The sequence below is a fragment of the Bos grunniens genome, chromosome 24 (assembly GCF_055505025.1).
Source record: "Bos grunniens cultivar Pamir isolate PY7600 chromosome 24, Bosgru_T2T1.0, whole genome shotgun sequence".
Classification (NCBI taxonomy): Eukaryota; Metazoa; Chordata; class Mammalia; order Artiodactyla; family Bovidae; genus Bos; species Bos grunniens.
The window spans coordinates 9,778,827-9,799,686 of record NC_141188.1 but is presented as its reverse complement, the minus strand read 5'-3'; the positions used below and the strand labels follow the sequence as shown (position 1 = coordinate 9,799,686).

The window sequence follows — 20,860 nt, the reverse complement described above, 5'->3', positions numbered from 1 at the left end:
GTTGAACAGAGGTTCCAGGAAGAAGGAACAGTGAGTCAAAGTCCCTGATGGGAATGATCAAATAGAGAAAAAACAGGATAATATATGAGAGAGCACCCTGTATTGATGAAAGTATGTGTGTCCTTGAGTAGGTGAAAGAGGATGGCATCTGGTGCACAAATGGGGACAGGGAAAGTGTGTGTGTGCGTGTGCAGCAGTTGCAAGAAGCTCACAGTCTCTGAGAGATTTCACCAACAGTTCATTCCTTACTTCATATCAGAATTTATAACTGTGAGTGAGGAAAATAACTTCTGTCACTTTTATTTGATAGAGATTTTGTTTTTTAATTAGATTGTTTTTGTGTTTAAAAAATCTTATATTGGAGCATATTTGACTTAAATGTTCTGTTTCTGGTATACTTCAAAGTGACTCAGTTACACATATACATATATCTAATCTGTTCTTTTTCAGATTCTTTTCCCATATAGATTCTACAGAGTAGAGTTTCCTGTGCTATACAGGAGGTCCTTGTTGATTATCTATTTTATATACAATAGTATAAATATATTAATTACAACCTAATTTATCTCTGCCCCTTTGGTAACCATAAGTGTGTTTTCTAGGACTGTCTTTTATTTTGTAAATAAGTTCATTTGTAGTGGAATTATTTGTATGTGGGATCATTTTTTAGATTCCACATACAAGTGATATCATAGGATAGTTGTCTTTCTCTTACTTCACTTAATATGATCATCTCTAGATCTATCCATATTGCTGCAAGTGTCATTATTTCACTCCTTTTTATTCCTCAATAATACTCCATTGTATATATGTACCACATCTTCTTTATCCATTCGTCTGCCTACAGACATTTAGGTTACTTCCATGTCTTGATTATTGTAATCAGTGCTGCAGTGAACATTGGGGTGCGTATATCTTTTCAAAGTATGGTTTTCTCCATATATATGCCTGAGAGTAGGATTGTTGGATCAGATGGTACCCTAGTTTTAGCTCCTTAAGGAACCTCCATTCTGATTGCCATAGTGGCTACACCAGTCTACATTTCCATCAACAGCGTGCTGTACACCCTCTGCAGCACTGTAAGTTGGTAGAATTTTTGGTGATGGCCATTTTGAATAGTATGAGGTGATGCCTCACTGTAGTTTTAATTTGCATTCTCTAATAGAGATGTTGAGTATCTTTTCATGTAACTTACCTTTTGGCCATCTGTATGTCTTCTTTAGAGGAATGTCTATTTAGATCTTCTGTCCGTTTTTTAATATATTTTTTTGCTCTGGAGGTACATAAGCTATTTGTATATTTTGGAGATTAATCTCTTGTCCATCCTATCATTTACAAATATTTTCTCCCACTTTGTGGGCTGTGTTTTCATTGCTTATTTTTTCCTTTGGTATGCAAAAGCTTGTAAGTTTAACTAGATCCCATTTGTTTATTTTTGCTTTTGTTTTCATTATTTTCAGTGGTGGATCAAAAAAGATCTTGCTGTGATTTATGTCAAAAAGTGTTCTGCCTGTGTTTTCTTTTAAGGGTTCTGTAGTATCTGGTCTTACATTTAGGGCTTTAATCCCGTTTGAGTCCAGGTGACACTAGTGGTAAAGAACCCATCTGCCAATGCAGGAGACTAAGAGACCTGAGTTCAGTCTCTGAGTCAGGAAGATCCCCTGGAGGAGGGCATGGCAACCCACTCCAGTATTCTAGCTGGGAGAATCCCATGGACAGAGGAGCCTGGTGGGCTATGGTCCACAGGGTAGCAAAGAGTCAGACACAACTGAAGCACCTTTCCATGCGTTCACAGTGTTAGATAATGTTCTAATTTCATTCTTTTACATGCAGCTGTCCAGTTTTCCCAGAACCACTTATTGAAGACATTCTTTTCTCCATCGTATATTCTTGCCTCCGTTGTTGCAGATTAATTGACCATATGTGTGTGATTAGACATAAGAGATGTGGGTTTGATCCCTGGGGTCAGGAAGATCCCCTGGAGAAGGGAATGGCAACCCATTCCAGTATTCTTGCCCAGAATATCCCCATGGACAAAGGAACCTGATGGGTTACAATCTGTAGGGTTGCAAAGAGTCAGACATGACTGAAGCGGCATAGCACATGTGATTAGAATCAGATGTGAGCCAAGTCTTTGAGGTAAGGACTGAATTCCACATTGGGCATTTTCCATTGCATTTTCAACATCCTTAAAGTTAAATGTTATTTTTTATTGTAAATTTTATAAAAATTTAACAGATTTAGAAGAACATTTCCACCAGTATTTTGTATCATTTTGCTTTTTCTTTATATGTTATTTAATACAAGAAATGTAATGAATTACTCATAATATTGTGAGCTTTTTTTCCCAAAGTTAAATATCGTGAAATAGCATTATGAAGCCTAGTTAAACATTTTAATGTCAGCAGAATGTTCTATCAGAATGATGAACTATAATTAAACATGAAACTTTCAGTAACCATTCAGGTCAATTTGACTTTTTCATGAACATAATAAAAAATATTTGAGCAAAAAGAGCTTTTGTGTGTCTCATATTATTTTTCAGACATTTCAATACATGATAACTTCTTAAAAACATGAATGTCAACACTTCTGGAATATATTTCCAAAATGCATTACAAATTTATTCCGATTATCCCAGTTTCAAATATAATAAACAACTTAAGCTCTTTATTTTTCAGTTCAGTCACTCAGTTGTTTCTGACTCTTTGTGATCCCATGAATCGCAGCACGCCAGGCCTCTCTGTCCATCACCAAGTCCCGGAGTTTACCCAAACTCATGTCCATTGAGTTGGTGATGCCATCCAACCATCTCGTCCTCTGTTGTCCCCTTCTCCTCCTGCCCTCAATCTTTCCCAGCATCAGAGTCTTTTCAAATGAGCCAGCTCTTCGCATCAGGGGGCCAAAGTATTGAAGTTTCAGCTTCAACACTTTATTCTTTGTTGTACCAAAATATTCCTTAAATATCTAATAATAGCTATCTGTAATTAAGTTATCCAGTTAGTTCCCATATTTTCCCACATTGGCATTCCTAAAGTCCAAAAGGGTAGAATAAAAGATGAAAATTTATAAACTGAAAAAAATACAAAAAGGTAATATTTCTCATTGATTTATTAAGTCATCTGGGAATTGTCCCAGGTAATGCCAAATAGATGGGTTTTTTTCCAAGTAGATATTTGGAAGGGTATGAAAATATGAAATAATCTAATAGTCCATAATAATAATTGTCAATCATTATTAGCCTGTTACTTTATTCTTATCATTTTTATCCTGATAGAAAATATTTAATGAGTCATGAATGTTGAGCATTGATTCCTCCCTAAATAATGAAATTTGTTGTAAGACTGAAGAGGCAAAATTAGTCTATATGCTAAATAGTCTGGGCCTACTAGAATTTTCATTGGAAGGACTGATGCTGAAGCTGGAACTCTAATACTTTGGCCACCTGATGCTAAGAACTGACTCACTGGAAAAGACCCTGATGCTGGGAAAGATTAAGGGCAGGAGGAGAAGGGCACAACAGAGGATGAGACGGTTGGATGGCATCACTGACTCAATGGACATGAGTTTGAGCAAGTGCCAGGAGTTGGTGATGGACAGGGAGGCCTAGCGTGCTGCAGTCCATGGGGTCACAGTCGGACGTGACTGAACAATTGAACTGAACTAAAATTTGTAAGAACTTTTAAGTAATGCATAAATATTTGTACTCTAATAAATACGTCTGTAACATTTCTCTAACAAAATAGACAACACTATTGATTTGAATAACTTCAAGTAAAATACAATGATTAAATCCAACATAAGCATAATATATTAAATACATGTTACATTAACTGCAGAAAAATGAGAACTAGAGAAATGTAGAAGATCTGTAAAAAAAAAATTTCTGGTTCAACATTTATATAAAGTAGAAACAAGAAAAAGCGAAGTCCACAAAAACCTGCACAGGTTAGATAAGAGAGAACTTTTATGGTAAGAAAATAAACTTTAAAATAGTGGATGTCAAAAGAGTGTGGGTATTACTAAAATTGTCTCAATGATTGACATTCAAAAATAAAAAATTATTTCAGAGTTAATTTTGATATACTTTAACAATGTTTACTTCATGGGCACAAATAATTGATAGGAAAAGGTTTACAGAATGGTATTACTCCATGAAGTTATGAAAAGGAATAGCTTTTTAGTCCTGGAAGATAATAATACCAACTCAACTCTATAGAATTCTACTGTTTAAAATGTTTTAACTTGAATAACACTGGCCAAGGAATCAGAGAATTGGGATCAGTTTTCATATTTAGCAATATTTTGACTCTGTACATACTAAGGAAGATTTCATATTTAATAAAATTGTAAGAATAATCAAAATTATCACACTGACCTTATTTTACTATAGTGCCACAGCTCAGCAGTCTTTGGAGAGATAAGATTTTTGTCTTAAAGTTGTTTCTATATCCATAAAAATGTCCAGATGATTTTGAAATATTCAACTGGATGAATATGGTTGCTAGATCTTGTAAAGAAAAGACAACAGTAAAAGTATCCAAAACCTACCCCATGGAAACTCCACTCAGGCTAACAACTTGACAACTTAATTAACTGTTTATTACAATGTGCTTATTTAGATAAAAAATAAAATTGTATCAATAATACAATACCTCATACCATATAGAAAAGTTAATCCCATCTTGATCTAGGACTTAAATGACAAATACAAAGCCTTAACAAATTTTAGTTGACAATATAGATTAATATTTTTCTAAGCTTTGAATAGGGAAGTATTTTTAGCATCATTAAATACATCCCAACTGTAATAGAAAATAGATAAATGTTTAGTAAAATAACATTTACCCAAAGATCTCTTAAATAAAATGGAAAAAATAAGTTATAAACTTGATAATACTTGGTGAAGATACTCAGAACACTTACAACTGACAAAGGGTTAGTGTCAAGATTACAGCACAAACATGTACAGGTTGAAAAAAGAAAAGAGCTCCAAATAGGGTCATGAGCAGAAGACCTGAATAGGAATGAGAGAAAGACACTGAACCAATAAAAATATAAAGAGGTATTGACCCTAATTTATTTAGCAAGGATTGGCAAAAGTTTTACCATCTCACATTGAGCACATCTGTCCCAGGACTTGACAATCAGGAGACCATCTAATTGCCTTTGTGAGGGAAGTTAGTAAACTGCTTTGGGAGACACTTTAGCTTTATCTTTTATAAAATTCAACATTAAAAAATACAACCTGAAAATTCTCTTACGTATGTCTTTAGAGACTACATTGCACATATACATCAGGAGTTACACACGCAAAAGTCCACAGAAGCTCAAGGCTGCAAACAGTCTACTACTCATGAACAAGAGGGTGGTTACTGTCTTAGCATTACTGTGCAGTATAATCGTGTAAAACAGAACAGGGCTACAGAGAGACACTCATGTAGATGAGTCTTAGCAGTTGAAGTATCAGATAATTATAAACAGCATAATACCCATTTTTTTATGTGTAAGTTAAAAACAACTAAAAGAATACATGTTAAAGGATATTTCTGTTTGTACCTTTTTGTTCCTTATATATATGAACTTACCAGGTGGTGCAGTAGTAAAGAATCCACCTGCCAGTGCAGGAGATGCAAGAGACACAAATTCGACCCCTGGGTCAGAAAGATCCCCTGGAGAAGGGAATGACTACCCACTCTAGTATTCTTGCCTGGGAAATCCCATGGACAGAGGAGTCTGGTGGTCTGCAGTCCATGAGGTCATGAAGAATCAGACACAACTTACCACACACACACACATATATATACTATACTTAAATATATGTATAAATACACACATGAAAACAGAACCATTTGCAAAGTCATGGTAATAATAAGGTAGGGGAGCCCATGTTAGAAACAAGGCAAGAATGCCAAGATAGAAAAGATTCTGCCAAATATTCTAGAGTCCATGTGGATGTTTATTATTAAATATGTGAACTAATTTTATAATTAAGAATAATATTACTATGTATTCATGCATATATACAAAATAATTTCATGCCTAAGAATGTGTTACACAAAAAACAGAGCTTGTTTTTAGAGATTTTCTTATTTCAGTCATCATACCTGAAGCATTTTTCTATTTTGCTTTCAGCTTGATGATTTCCTGAATCAGATCCATAAGCTCCAGAGATCTTTGAATGAACAGAAAGAAACAAATGAAAACTTGGAAATTAAACTCAGGCACTTACAAAATCGGTAATTATTTCATAAAACATGTTGAATTCAAGATTGGGACCTTAGATAAGGAAATCTTGATGTTTTATCCCTCATAATTTCCTTAACAACCTGAATATCCAATGACAGATGAATGGATAAAGAAGATTTGGTGCATATATACAATGGAATATTACCCAGCCACTAAAAGGAATGAAACGGGTTCATTAGTAGAGATGTGGATGGACCCAGAGTCCATCCATACATATAGAATGAAGTTAAGTCAGAAAGAGAAAAATAAATGTCATACATGAATGCATATATGTGGAATCTAGAGAAATGGTGCAGATGAACCTATTTCCAAGGCAGAAATGGAGACACAGGCATAGCAAATGGACATGTGGATGCGAGGCAGGGTGGGACAAACTGGGAATTGGGATTGACATACACACACTACCCTGTGTGAAATATATAGCTAGTGGGAACCTGCTATAAACACAGGGGGCTCGCTTGGTGCTCTGTGATGACCTAGAGGGGTGGGATGGGGTGGGGAGGGAAGGAGACCCAGGAGGGAGGGGACATATGTATACTTCATTATAGAGCAGGCACTACCATTGTAAAGCAATTATATTCCAGTAAAAAAAAAAAAAAGTAATGTAGTTATTAGAAACATTAAAAGAAACTTAAATATATAGGCTGCTTAACTCTTATTAATATTTGTCCTAATAAATGTTACACTATAATAAAGATAGTTTAAATATCACACAAAATCAACTTTAGTTCTAAAGGAATAAAATTTCTGAAAGACAGAGGGAGCTTTCAGAATACATTTTACATAAATAGAAGGAGTTACAATACTTGTAAGAAAATATAAGTTGTAAGCCATTCAGTTCGCTGGACAGTGGATAAGAGAATCACTGTACTTAAGTAAAGCAGTGGTTTAAGTAACTGATAGACAAAGACACATACGCATAATCTATATGGTAGGAGTGGTATGTTCTGCGAAAAATGTTTTCAGCCCAGAGATCAGTCAACTTGGGATAGTTCTTCATAAAAGGTAAAAATGGACAGAGGTGTCAGATACTGTGGATTTACACTCCAACTGATACAAATAATCTCAGAAAAGTAACGAATCACCTGGGACTGACGTTAAGGAAAAGCCAAGTTCCTCAAACTGAGAGGGCTTTTGACTTTCATCTGGATAAATAGTTTGCAGTAACGTCGTGGAAAAGTCCTCCAGTATCGGAAAGTAGTATCAAGGTATAAATCAGGTGGAAATAAAGCTGTGATTTCCTTTCAGTTGCATGAACAAAAGCAAAGCACAAAATTGCACATAGAGGAGTATTTGAGACTCTTATAAAGTATAGTTTACTGCGTCATTCATATTTGTGTTTAGTTTTTAGATAAAGAAATTTACTTAAACAACATTATGTAATCCTACCTAGCTATTTCCAAAGAAGCAGACCTGGTCTTCCTCTTTTCCCACTAGTGGGAATGAATATTTATTAATCGATTTGTAAAGAAAGCTTTCTCTTGTCTGATCATCTAGTTTGTCTCTTTGTAAAAGACTGTATCGTTACCTCTAGGCTCCAGGGACAAAGAGGCCAGTCAGTGGCCTTCCACTGACCACTGCGTGTGCCCTGGCCAGAGGTGGGGTCCCAGGATGGGCCCCATGACCCGTAAAGTTCTATTAAGCTTTGTCTTAAGTCTCACTTAGTTCTTAACAAAAATTGTTTGGCCAATTTGATTTTATTTTTACCTGGAGACAATTTCTTACTTTGAGACTGCCTTCTCTATGTCCTCTGAAATCTGCTTTAAATTTTTATTTTTTTCACTTATTTTTCTCTTACAAACACTCATCCCACAGGCTTTGACATTCTGCCTGGGACTCTTGCTGATTAGACCCACAGGTTGACCACATGTTTTGGTTTCCATGTGCTCACAGATGACACTGTTCCTCATCATTGCAACAGTGCATAAATGTCTCCCTGTCTCCAGTGGCAATGGCTTCACTGCTTTTCCACCAGCGCTAATAGCCTCTTTATCATCTTTCCAGTGTCTACTTGTTGATGTCCCTAAACCAGTGCCACCTATTTTGTTGTGGCAGCATCTCACGACCAGATACCAACGTCTGTTTGAGATCTCTAGTGTTGCAACATGAATTAACCCCAATATTTAATTGCCTAAAACATTAACCACAGTTCTTTGGGTTTGCTCCTTCATGTAGATGAGGTGGGGTTTACACTGGCAGCTGCATTCCACAGAGCTCTCTGGGGCTAGAATGTCCACAATAACCTCACTCCTATACCTGGTACTTCAGCAGGGGTGAGAAATGCCCATTGTCTGTTGGGTCTCTCCCTTGTCCTGAGGAATCGTGCTGGGGAGTTTCCCAGCACCCCTTCCTCCAGATTCTATTGGCATAGGTATCATGACATTTTATCCCCAAATACTTTATAAATCTCTTTAAAAAAACATCTTCCTGCAAAATCACTATATGCATTATCAGACCTACAAAAACTCACAGTTGTAGCCCCCAGCTGATTAGACTTTGCCCCTACCCGCATTCCTCTGGCTTAATCAGATACACTTTGCTATATTATTATTTCTATGACCTTGAGCATGTTACTTATTGTAGAACTCTAGAACACCCCCTTAAGGACTGAATAAAATAATGTTTAAGAAACATCTGACAGAACACATGACATTAATAAATATGCAACAAATATTAGTTTATTCATCTCACTCTACTTTTTAAGAGGCAATTTCCTCCAGAGAAAATACATTTAGAGAGCAAATTTTTATGGAAAGAAAATATACTGGAAAGAAATCTTGGAAATGCCTCCCAGAAAAATGTTAAATACTAATGCTACTTGCCCTTGACTTCAACTACATAAATCTTAGCTTCCTATTAGGTATGTTTTCTTACTTATTTTGAAATGTCTTTGTGATTATTCACATTTTCACTAGACAGCATTTATAGTAATAATGATCTTGACATTATATACCTGAAACTCCGTATATTAGATTAGAAAAATGTCAGGAACAATATTATGATATAAAAAGATAGGCATTAACCAGTAAAATAAATGTCAAGTTTTCTGTTTAAATATTGTTAACTCTCATTGTAGGGAAATGTTTAGAATTGTACCTATCAGAAAACTCTCAGAATAAAAGAAAGTTGAAACCTAAATATTTTAATTAGAACACTCATAATCACATTAATGAAGAAACCTCAGTACTATTTTAAAGAATACCCCTTTGCATTAATTGTAATATCAACCAGTTTTAAATATAAACATTTAAAAACAGAACTACAGTAACTTAAGCATAGTTTATATTGAACAACCTAAAAAAAGGATATTACAGTGGGGAATGTTTATTATTATATTGCTGCTGCTGCTAAGTCACTTCAGTCATGTCCGACTCTGTGCAACCCCATAGAGAGCAGCCCACCAGGCTCCCCCGTCCCTGGGATTCTCCAGGCAAGAACACTGGAGTGGGTTGCCATTTCCTTCTCCAATGCACGAAAGTAAAAAGTGAAAGTGAAGTCGCTCAGTCATGTATGACTCTTAGTGACCCCATGGACTGCAGCCCACCAGGCTCCTCCATGCATGGAATCTTCCAGGCAAGAGTACTGGATTGGGGTGCCATTGCCTTCTCCGTATTACCATTGATTTATGTCAAATATGAAATGATATATACAGAATATGTGATTTCTATCTTATGACAGTGCTCTTGGAGATATTTATAGAAATACAGGAAATGGGTTGTTAGCTTACTTTAAATCAAACTTGAAAATATGATACTGTCTTCAGATCCCAAGAGGAGCTTAGAGGTTAGACTTTAAAGATTGGTGTCCAACTAACATACACATTGTACACATTTCTGTCTAAAATGCAAAGAACTTCTGTGTGCCCCCTGGCTTGGCCCCTGGTTACTTCTAAGACTGAGAACTGTGGCTGATGTGGGAAGGAAATGATCTCTAAACCTTCTCACCTTGGGAAGTGAAGTGAAATGAAAGTCACTCAGTCGTCTCCGACTCTTTGCGACCCCATGGACTATAGTCCATGGACTTCTCCGGGCCAGAATACCTGGTCCCTTTGTACCACTCTCTTCATTGTGGCTGAACTTCAGGTATGACCCAGTGAAAAGCGTGAGAATGATACTGTTTCTAATCTGAATACATTTTCATCTTGTTGGCATGACCCATTTCTAAAGATGTACACAGACGATTTTTATTTGCCTCATAAATTGTTGTGAAGATAGTAATATTTTCTAATGTTACCTGCAAATATCTAGTTTCTATATCTTCAAATGAAAGCTAAATTTTATATTCATTTTTGGAACATAACTAGTGAAGGAACATTTGAAAATTTCTACTCTCATGGAAGAAGATTCTGCTGGTTAGAAAAGAATAATTTTTAGAGATATGTTCATACATCTATTATATGCAATATATCCACCAAAGAAAAACACTACAAAGATTTATTCAGAAGCAAACTGACAGACCAATATAATTATTTTTTACAAGCAGCTTGGCAAGTTTAACTAGGAAAACAATTTCTATACTGAATGTAATATTGTTCTTATTTGAGCATATCTTGCCTTTGAATGTATTCTGTTGGGGGAAAAAAACTTCTCAGTCCAGCTTGAACCACAGAGTGAGGTATCAATCTTTGGCAAATGTGATGTGAAAGAGACTGTCCTATTCAGCAGCTACATTGATGGCTCAGATAAACAAAAGTAGTAAATATATAATTCTACATTATTGTGTTAGAAATAAAAATGGTTCTAAAGAGAATGTAATCAGGCAAAATTTAAAGCATAAATCACATAGTAAAATATACTGATATAAGAAAGGGCTGCTGAAACACAAATATTAATATTGGATTTCATTTTTCACCCTATAGGCAGTACCTTACATGCTTTATGAGATAGAAATTAGAATCTCTACTTTACAGGTGAGAAACAGTGGCTTTAATGAATACATGATTAACTTAAGTGTCATATGCAAGTCTGTGGATTGGAAAAGACCTTTCACTTTAGACTTGTCAGAATTACAGAACTGATGGTTGGAAACTGTCAGACGTGCATAAGACATTTAAACAATTCCTTTCATCCTTTAAACTTTCTGTTTTCTCACCTGTAAAATGGAGTTAACAATGCCTGTTAAACCTAACCTACCACTTAAAAGAATGAGAAAAAGGACAAACAAAACCTAAAGTCAGAAAAAGGAAGAAATAATAAAGATCAGAGAGGGAATAAAATATCTATTAAAAGAACAAGAGAAAATCAATAAAACAAAGAGCTGGTTCTTTTAAATGATAAACAAGATGTACAAACCTCTCACCAGACTAACCAAGAAGGAAAGAGATAACCCAAATAAAATAAGAAATGAAAAAGGATACACAGCAATGATACTGCATAAATAGAAAAAACTACAAGGGAATACTATGAACAATTATATGTCAAAAAGTTCAGTGACCTAGAAGAAATGGACAAGTATCTATAAACATACAGCCCATCAAAATGAATCACTAATAGGTAATTTGAATAGATCAATCACTAAAAATGAAATAGAACCTGTAATCTAAAAACTCCCTACAAACAAAAGTCCAGGACCACATGGCTTCATAGATGAACTCTACCAAACATGCAAAGAACTTATCCTTCCCAAACTCATCCAAAAAACTGAAGAGGAGGGAACACTCTCAAAGACATTCTATGAAGCCACCATGACTCTAATATTAAAACCAGACAAAGACATCCCCAAAGAAGATAATTACAGGCCAATATCTTTGACTATAAATGCAAAAATTCTCAACAAAATATTAGCAAGCCAAATCAATAACATATATAAAGGATCATACACCATGAACAAGTGATACTCATCCTAAGTTCACTAGGATTGTTCAACATACACAAAGTAATCAATGCAATGCACCACATAAATAAAAGGCTAAAACCATGTGATCATCTAAATGCAGAAAAAGCATTTGACAAGGTTCAACAGCCGTTTATGATAAAAACCCTTACCAAAGTAGGGACAGTGGGAACGTATCTCAACATAATAAAAGCTATTTATGAAAGACCCACGGCCAATATAATACTCAATTGTGAAAAGTTGAAAGCCTTCCCACTAAAGTCTGGAACAGGACAAGGATGCCCCCTCACCTCTGCTATTCAACACAGTACTGGAAGTCCTAGTCACAGCAATCAGACAAAGACAAGGTTTCCAAATTGGAAGGAAAGTGGTAAAATTGTCATCATATGTAGATGATATGATACTATGTACAGCAAACTCTAAACACGCCACACAGAAACTACTACAACTGATAAATTCAGCAATGTAGCAGGATAAAAATTAACATATAGAAGTTAAAATATTAGAAAGGGAACATAAAAAAATACTTTTAAAAACTGCATCCCCAAAATAAAATGCTTAAGAATAAACCTGACCAATGAGGTAAAAGACTTATATACTAAGAACTATAAAATATTATAAAGAAAACTGAAGATAATCCAAAGAAATAGAAAGGTATCTCCAGGTACTTATATTGGAAGAATTAATATTGTTAAAATGCCAAAAGTGCCCCAAAAAACTGCCAGATTTAATGTGATCCCTATCAAATTACCCGTGATATTCTCACAAAACTAAATAAATAATCCTAAAATTCCTGTGGAAAAGACCCAGAGTTACCAAAGCAACCCTGAAGAAAAAGAACAAGGCAAGAGACATAACCCTTCCAGACTTCAGACTACATTATAAAATTACAGTAATCAAAACAGCATGTTATTGGTACAAAAAACATATGGATCAATGGAACAGAATAGAGAGCTCAGAAATAAACCCATATAGCTATGGTCAAAACCTTTAAAGGAGACAAAAATATACAAAAAGGAAAAAGTCTCTTCAGCAAGTGGCAGGGAGAAAGTTGGACAGCCACAAGCAAATCAAAGTAACAACACATCCTCTTACCATATCAGTTCATTCAGTTCAGTCACTCAGTCATGTCCGACTCTTTGCGACCCCATGAATCACAGCATGCCAGGCTTCCCTGTCAATCACCAACTCTCGGAGTTCACTCAAACTCATGTCCATCGAGTAGGTGATGCCATCCAGCCATTTCGTTTTCTGTAGTCCCCTTCTCCCTCCTGCCCCCAATCCCTCCCAGCATCAGGGTCTTTTCCAATGAGTCAACACTTCGCATGAAGTGGCCAAAGTATTGGAGTTTCAGCTTCAGCATCAGTCCCTCCAATGAACACCCAGGACGGGTCTCTTTTAGGATGGACTGGTTGGATCTCCTTGAAGTCCAAGGGACTCTCAAGAGTCTTTTACAACACCACAGTTAAAAAGCATCAATTCTTCAGTGCTCAGCTTTCTTCACAGTCCAGCTCTCACATCCATACATGACCACTGGAAAAACCATAGCCTTGACCTGATGGACCTTTGTTGGCGAAGTAATGTCTCTGCTTTGAATATGCTATCTAGGTTGCTCATAACCTTCCAAGGAGTAAGAGTCTTTTAATTTCATGGCTGCAATCACCATCTGCAGTTATTTTGGACAGAAATGGTATGGACCTAAGCAGAAGATATTAAGAAGAGGTGGCAAGAATACACAGAAGAACTGTACAAAAAAGAGCTTCACTACCCAGATAATCACGATGGTATGATCACTCGCCTAGAGCCAGACATCCTGGAATGTGAAGTCAAGTGGACCTTAGAAAGCATCAGTATGAACAAAACTAGTGGAGGTGATAGAATTCCAGTTGAGCTATTTAAAATCCTGAAAGATGATGCTGTAAAAGTGCTGCACTCAATATGCCAGCAAATTTGGAAAACTCAGCAATGGCCACAGGACTGGAAAAGGTCAGTTTTCTTTCCAATCCCAAAGAAAGGCAATGCCATAGAATGCTCAAACTACCACACAATTGCACTCAACTCACACGCTAGTAAAGTAATGCTCAAAATTCTCCAAGCCAGGCTTCAGCAGTACATGAACTGTGAACTTCCAGATATTCAAGCTAGTTTTAGAAAAGGCAGAGGAACCAGAGATCAAATTGCCAACATCTGCTGGATCATGGAAAAAGCAAGAGAGTTCCAGAAAAACATCTACTTCTGCTTTATTTACTATGCCAAAGCCTTTGACTGTGTGGATCACACAATAAACTGCAGAAAATTCTGAAAGAGATGGGAATACCACACCACCTGACCTGCCTCTTGAGAAATCTATATGCATGTCAGGAAGCAACAGTTAGACCTGGACATGGAACAGACTGGTTCCAAATAGGAACAAGAGTATGTCAAGGCTGTATATTGTCACCCTGCTTATTTAACTTATATGCAGAGTACATCATGAGAAATGCTGGGCTTTAAGAAGCACAAGCTGAAATCAAGATTGCCGGGAGAAATATCAATAACCTCAGATATGCAGATGACACCACCCTTATGGCAGAAAGTGAAGAGGAACTAAAAAGCCTCTTGATGAAAGTGAAAGTGGAGAGTGAAAAAGTTGGCTTAAAGCTCAACATTCAGAAAACTAAGATCATGGCATCTGGTCCCATCACTTCATGGCAGATAGATGGGGAAACAGTGGAAACAGTGTCAGACTTTATTTTTTTGGGCTCTTACCATATCAGATCAGTCGCTCTGTCATGTCCGACTCTTTGTGACCCCATGAATTGCAGCACGCCAGGCCTCCCTGTCCATCACCAACTCCCAGAGTTCACCCAGACTCATGTCCATCAAGTCAGTGATGCCATCCAGCCATCTCATCCTCTGTTGTCCCCTTGTCCTCTTGCCCCCAATCCCTCCCAGCATCAGAGTCTTCTCCAATGACTCAACTCTTCGCATGAGGTGGCCAAAGTACTGGAGTTTCAGCTCTGGCATCACTACTTCCAAAGAAATCCCAGGGCTGATCTCCTTCAGAATGGACTGGTTGGATCTCCTTGCAGTCCAAGGGACTCTCAAGAGTCTTCACCAACACCACAGTTCAAAAGCATCAATTCTTTGGCGCTCAGCCTTCTTCACAGTCCAACTCTCACATCCATACATGACCACAGGAAAAACCATAGCCTTGACTAGACGAACCTTTGTTGGCAAAGTAATGTCTCTGCTTTTCAATATGCTATCTAGGTTAGTCATAACTTTCGTTCCAAGGAGTAAGTGTCTTTTAATTTCATGGCTGCAGTCACCACCTGCAGTGATTTTGGAGCCCAGAAAAATAAAGTCTGACACTGTTTCCACTGTTTCCCCATCTATTTCCCATGAAGTGATGGGACCGGATGCCATGATCTTCATTTTCTGAATGTTGAGCTTTAAGCCAACTTTTTCACTCTTATCACACACACACACACACACACACACACAAATCAAAATGGCTTAAAGACTTAAACCTAAGACATGACGCCATACAACTCCTAGAAGAGAACATAAGCAAAACATTCTCTGATGTAAATCATACATATGTTTTCTTAGGTCAGTCTCCCAAGGCAATAGAAATTTTAAAAAAAGAGATCTAATCAAACTCACAAGCTTTTGCGCTCTATTGAAAACCATAAACAAAATGAAAAGACAACCTACAGAATGGGAGAAAATATTTGCAAATGTTGCAACCAACAAAGGCTTGATTTCCAAAATACACAAATACCTCAGACAATTGAATGACAAACAAACAAACAAACAAACAGCCCTATCTAAAAATGGACAGGAGACCTAAACAGACATTTCTCCAAAGAAGACATACAGATAGCCAAGAGACAAAGATGCTCAATGTAGCTAATTGTTAGAGAAATGCAAATCAAAATGACAGTGAGATATCACCTCACATCAGTCATAATGGCTGTCATTAAAACATCTACAAATAACAGATGCTAGAGTGGATGTACGCAAAAGGGAACCCACAGCCACTGTGGAAAACAGTATAAAGGTTCTTCAGAAATCTGATAATAGCATCACCATAAGATCTAACAAACCCACTCCTGGGTATATATCCAGACAAAACTATAATTCAAAAAGATAGCTTGCACCTCTATGTTCATAGTCACACTGTTCAATAGACAAAACATGGAAACAAACTAAATGTCCATCAACAGATGATTAAAGATGTGTTACAAACATACAATATACTCAGTCATAAAAATAATGGAATAATGTCACTTGCAGCAACATGAATGCAAATAGAGATCATCACACCAAGTGAAGTAAGTCAGAAAAAGATGAATACCATATGCTATTACATATGTGAAATCTAAACTATGACACAAATCAATCTATCTATGAAACAGCATCACAAATGCAGATAAAGATTGATGATTACCAAGGGAGAGAGGATCGGGGAGGAATGGAGTGGGAGCTTGGTGTTATCAGATACAAGCTTTTATATATAGAATGGATAAATAATAAGGTAGAGAGGATTGGGGAGGAATGGAGTGGGAACTTGGTGTTATCAGATACAAGCTTTTATATACAGAATGGATAAACAGTAAGGTCCTACTGTACAGCACAGAGAACTATATTCAATAATCCTATTATAAACCATATGCTAGCAAAGTAATGCTCAGAATGCTTCAAGCTAGGCTTCAGAAGTAAGTAAGTAGGCAGAGAAATTCCAGATGTGCAAACTGGATTTAGAAAAGGCAAAGGAACCAGAGATCAAACTGCCAACATTTGTTGGATCATAGAAAAACCAAAGGAATTCCAGAAAACATCTACTTCATTGACTACACTAAAGCTTGTCATTGTGAGGATCCCAACAAACTGTGGAAAATTCTTGAGATGAGAATACCAGACCTCGTGACCTGTCTCCTGAGAAACTTTTATGCAGGACGAGAAGCAATTGTTAGACCCAGACATGTAACAACAGACTGGTTCAAAATTGGGAAAGGAGTATGTCAAGGCTGTATATTGTCACCCTGCTTATTTAACTTCTATGCAGAGTACATCATACGAAACGCTGGGCTGGATGAAGCACAAACTGAAATTAAGGTTTCTGGGAGAAATAGCAACAACCTCAGACATGCAGATGATACCACCTAATGGCAGAAAGAGAAGAGGAACTAAAGAGCCTCTTGATGAGAGTGAAAAAGCTGGCTTACAATTCAACATTCAAAAAATTAAGATCATGTCACCCGGTCCCATCACTTCATAGCAAATAGATGGGGAAAAAGTGGAAACAGTGATAGATTTCCTCCCCTCCCCTTGGGCTCCACAATCTCTGCAGATGGAGGCTGCAGCCATGAAATTAAAAGATGCTTGCTCCTTGGAAGACAAACTATGACAAACTTAGCATATTAGAAAGCAGAGACATCACTTTGCTGAGAAAGGTCCATATAGTCAAAGCTATGGTTTTTTCCGATAGTCATGTATGGATGTGAGAGTTGAACCATAAAGAAGGCTGAGAACTGAAGAATTGATGCTTTTGAACTGTGGTGTTGGAGAAGACTCTCGAGCATCCCTTGGACTGCAAAGAGATCAAACCAGTCCATCCTAAAGGAAATCAACCCTGAATATTCATTGGAAAGACTGATGCTGAAGCTGAAGCTTCAATACTTTGGCCACCTGATGTGAAGAGCTGACTCATTGGAAAAGACCCTGATATTGGGAAAGATTGAGGGCAAAAGGAGAAGTGGGAAACAATGGATAAGATGGGTGCATGCATCACTGACTCAATGGATATGAGTGTGAGCAAACTCTGGGAGATAGTGGAGGACAGGGGAACCAGGGGTGATGCAGTCCATGGGGTCACAAAGAGTTGGACATGACTTAGTGACTAAACAACAAACCATAATGGAAAAGAATATATAAAAATATGTATGCATAACTGAATCACCTTACTGTATGGCAGTAATTAACATTGTAAATCAGCTATATGTCAATTAAAAAGTGAAAAAAATACATAAAAAGTCAGGTGTTACAATAAATCAAGAAAAAAGAATCTCCAACAAAGCCTGTTTAATTATGATCTGGCAAGCATAATTTAGTGTATGCTTGGAGAAGGCAATGGCACCCCACTCCAGTACTCTTGCCTGGAGAATCTCATGGGCGGAGGAGCCTGGTAGGCTACAGTCCATGGGGTCATGAAGAGTCGGATACGACTGAGCGACTTCACTTCCACTTTTCACTTTCCTGCATTGGAGAAGGAAATGGCAACCCACTCCAGTGTTCTTGCCTGGAGAATCCCAGGGACAGGGGAGCCTGGTGGGCTGCCATCTATGGGGTCACACAGAGTCAGATACGACTGAAGCGACTTAGCAGCAGCAGCAGCAACTGTGCTTTTGAAGTGTGGTGTTGGAGAAGACTCTTGAGAGTCCCTTAGACTGCAAGGAGATCCAACCAGTCCATCCTAAAGGAAATTAGTCCTGAATATTCATTGGAAGGACTGATGCTGAAGCTGAAACTCCAATACTCTGGCCACTTGATGGGAAGAACTGACTCACTGGGAAAGACCCTGATGCTGGAAAAGACTGAAGGTGGGAGGAGAAGGGGCAAACAGAGGATGAGATGGTTGGATGGCATCACCAACTCGATGGACATGAGTTTGAATAAGCTGTGGAAGTTGATGATGGACAGGGAAGCCTGGTGTGCTGCAGTCCATAGGGTCACAAAGTGTTGGACAAAACTGAGCGACTGAACTGAACTGTGCCATTTTTATAGAAGGCCAATGTGTTTAATGATTATTTCATGAGGCTTAGATTAAAACTATTAAATAAAGATGAGAACTACATCAATGAAATGTTTCTCATTGGCCAAGATTTCAGTAATCATTTTTTAATTTATTCATGTAATACATTTTTCTTTCATACTTAATTCTAACCATACTGTTTGGTTCTGATCACCACAAATAAATGTAAGAGGCTCTCAGGAAGAATGCAATGAGTAGGTTTCAGAATGTTTTCTATAAAGGGATAGTAGAAGGAATTAAGTTTGTTACTTTTAACAGTTTCTTCAATTTGTCTGTTACCATTAAACAAAATTAAACATTTTTCAGAAAGATGCTGGGCAATACTCTGTAGCAAGAGATGATTAAGTAGAGGAATCTGAACTAAAAACTAAAATGACATTTTAACATTAAGCTATAATTTAGAATAAATATATAATAGTATTCAGATCCGTAAATTGGAATTTTGTGAATGAACATTATACTCTTAGAGGTATGATCAATTCAGTTATAAAATCAGATTTTATCAGTTCTCTTTAGCTTGCTTTTAGGTCTATTTATTCTCTGTGAATGATAACTCAGATTATTATGGTTGAGTGAAAATACTGCTTTTATACAAAATCTAACATTTCTCTAGGTATTAAATATTTTGGCCTAAATTCTCTGAAATTAAATGTGACATCTAAGAAACGGCTCTCAGTCTAACTGTTGAATAGAATTCAGTTCTTTGATATATAATTTTAATAGTTATTCCTGCAGTGGTATGAGGGGATTAAGTTTTCCAGAATCTGACTCATTATTTATGAAAGGAAAATATGAATGCTTATTTGGAATCTAAAAAATACTTTCATTCAAATGTCACAATCACCCTGAGGCTACACATTGTACACACATTAGTAACAAAAATTGAGGTAATTTTTGAAAATGTAAGAATAAGAGAATACAATTGACCCTTGAACAACTCTAGGGTTAAGCATGTATAATTTTAGTGAGTCCTCTCTATCTGGTTTCTCATCAGTAGCTTCAACTAAGCACTGATCCTGTAGTTCTATACCATTTATTACCAAAAAATGTCTTTGTACAAGTGGACCCACGTAGTTCAAACCTGAGTTGTTTAAGGATCAGCTGTGCTTTTGTTGTTGTCATTCAGTTGCTAAGTCATGTCTGACTCTTTGAAGCCCCAAGGACACCAGCACGCCAGGCTTCCCTATCCTCCACTATCTCCCAGAGTTGGCTCAAATTCATGTTCATTAGAGTCAGTGATGCCATCCAACCATCTCATCCTCTGACGTCCCCTTCTCCTCCTGCCTTTCATCTTTCTCAGCACCAGGGTCTTTTCCAATGAGTCACCTCTTCCCATCAGGTGGCCAAAGGATTGGAGCTTCAGCATCAGTCCTTCCATTGAATATTCAGGGTTGATTTCTTTTAGGATTGATTGGTTTGATCAACTATACTTATTTCCCATCAAATGGTAGGAATGAGAATAATTTCTGGGGACTCTGATTCTGTTTATAACCTGGTGTTTTATCTCAGAAACCACACCCAAAATGGCAATAGTTAGTACAAGCATTTGGGAACTGGGAAACAGGTCAGCGAGGGTTGACTGCTGCCAGGTAATTGGGTGTTTTTCAGCACACCTGTGCTGAGGTATCACTGCTTGTGACCTGATAGCTTGGCAGTACTGCCAAATGCCCCAATCTAGAGACTGGAAAAGATCTAGAAGGAAAGTATGAATAGCACAGATTTCAGTAGGATTATATCATTCTACTGACACTTGGCCAATGTGAGAAACTTTTATAGGAATCCACTGAGAACTAGGAGGAACTTCCCTGGTGGCTCAGATGGTAAAGTCTCTGCCTGCAATGCAGGAGACCTGGGTTCAATCCCTGGGTCGGGAAGATCCCCTGGAGAAGGAAATGGCAACCTACTCCAGTACTCTTGCCTGGAAAATTGCATGGATGGAGGAGCCTAGTAGGCTACATACAGTCCATGAGGTCGCAAAGA

General features: G+C 37.2%; 1 protein-coding gene across 7 annotated transcripts in view; it reads left to right on the top strand.

Moving 5' to 3' along the window:
- Window positions 1-20,860, top strand: part of CCDC102B (coiled-coil domain containing 102B) — a 278,297-nt gene that overhangs the window by 228,099 nt on the left and 29,338 nt on the right. For 5 of the 7 annotated variants that reach the window (XM_086372204.1, XM_086372209.1, XM_086372205.1 and 2 more), the window contains one exon: window positions 6,136-6,239. The exons of 1 other annotated variant lie outside the window; for it this stretch is intronic. In XM_086372204.1, the coding sequence (XP_086228330.1) occupies window positions 6,136-6,239 (104 nt within the window). Of the gene's footprint in view, window positions 1-6,135; window positions 6,890-20,860 lie in introns of those variants that run through there. One more of the 7 variants, XM_086372210.1, reaches the window with a different exon arrangement.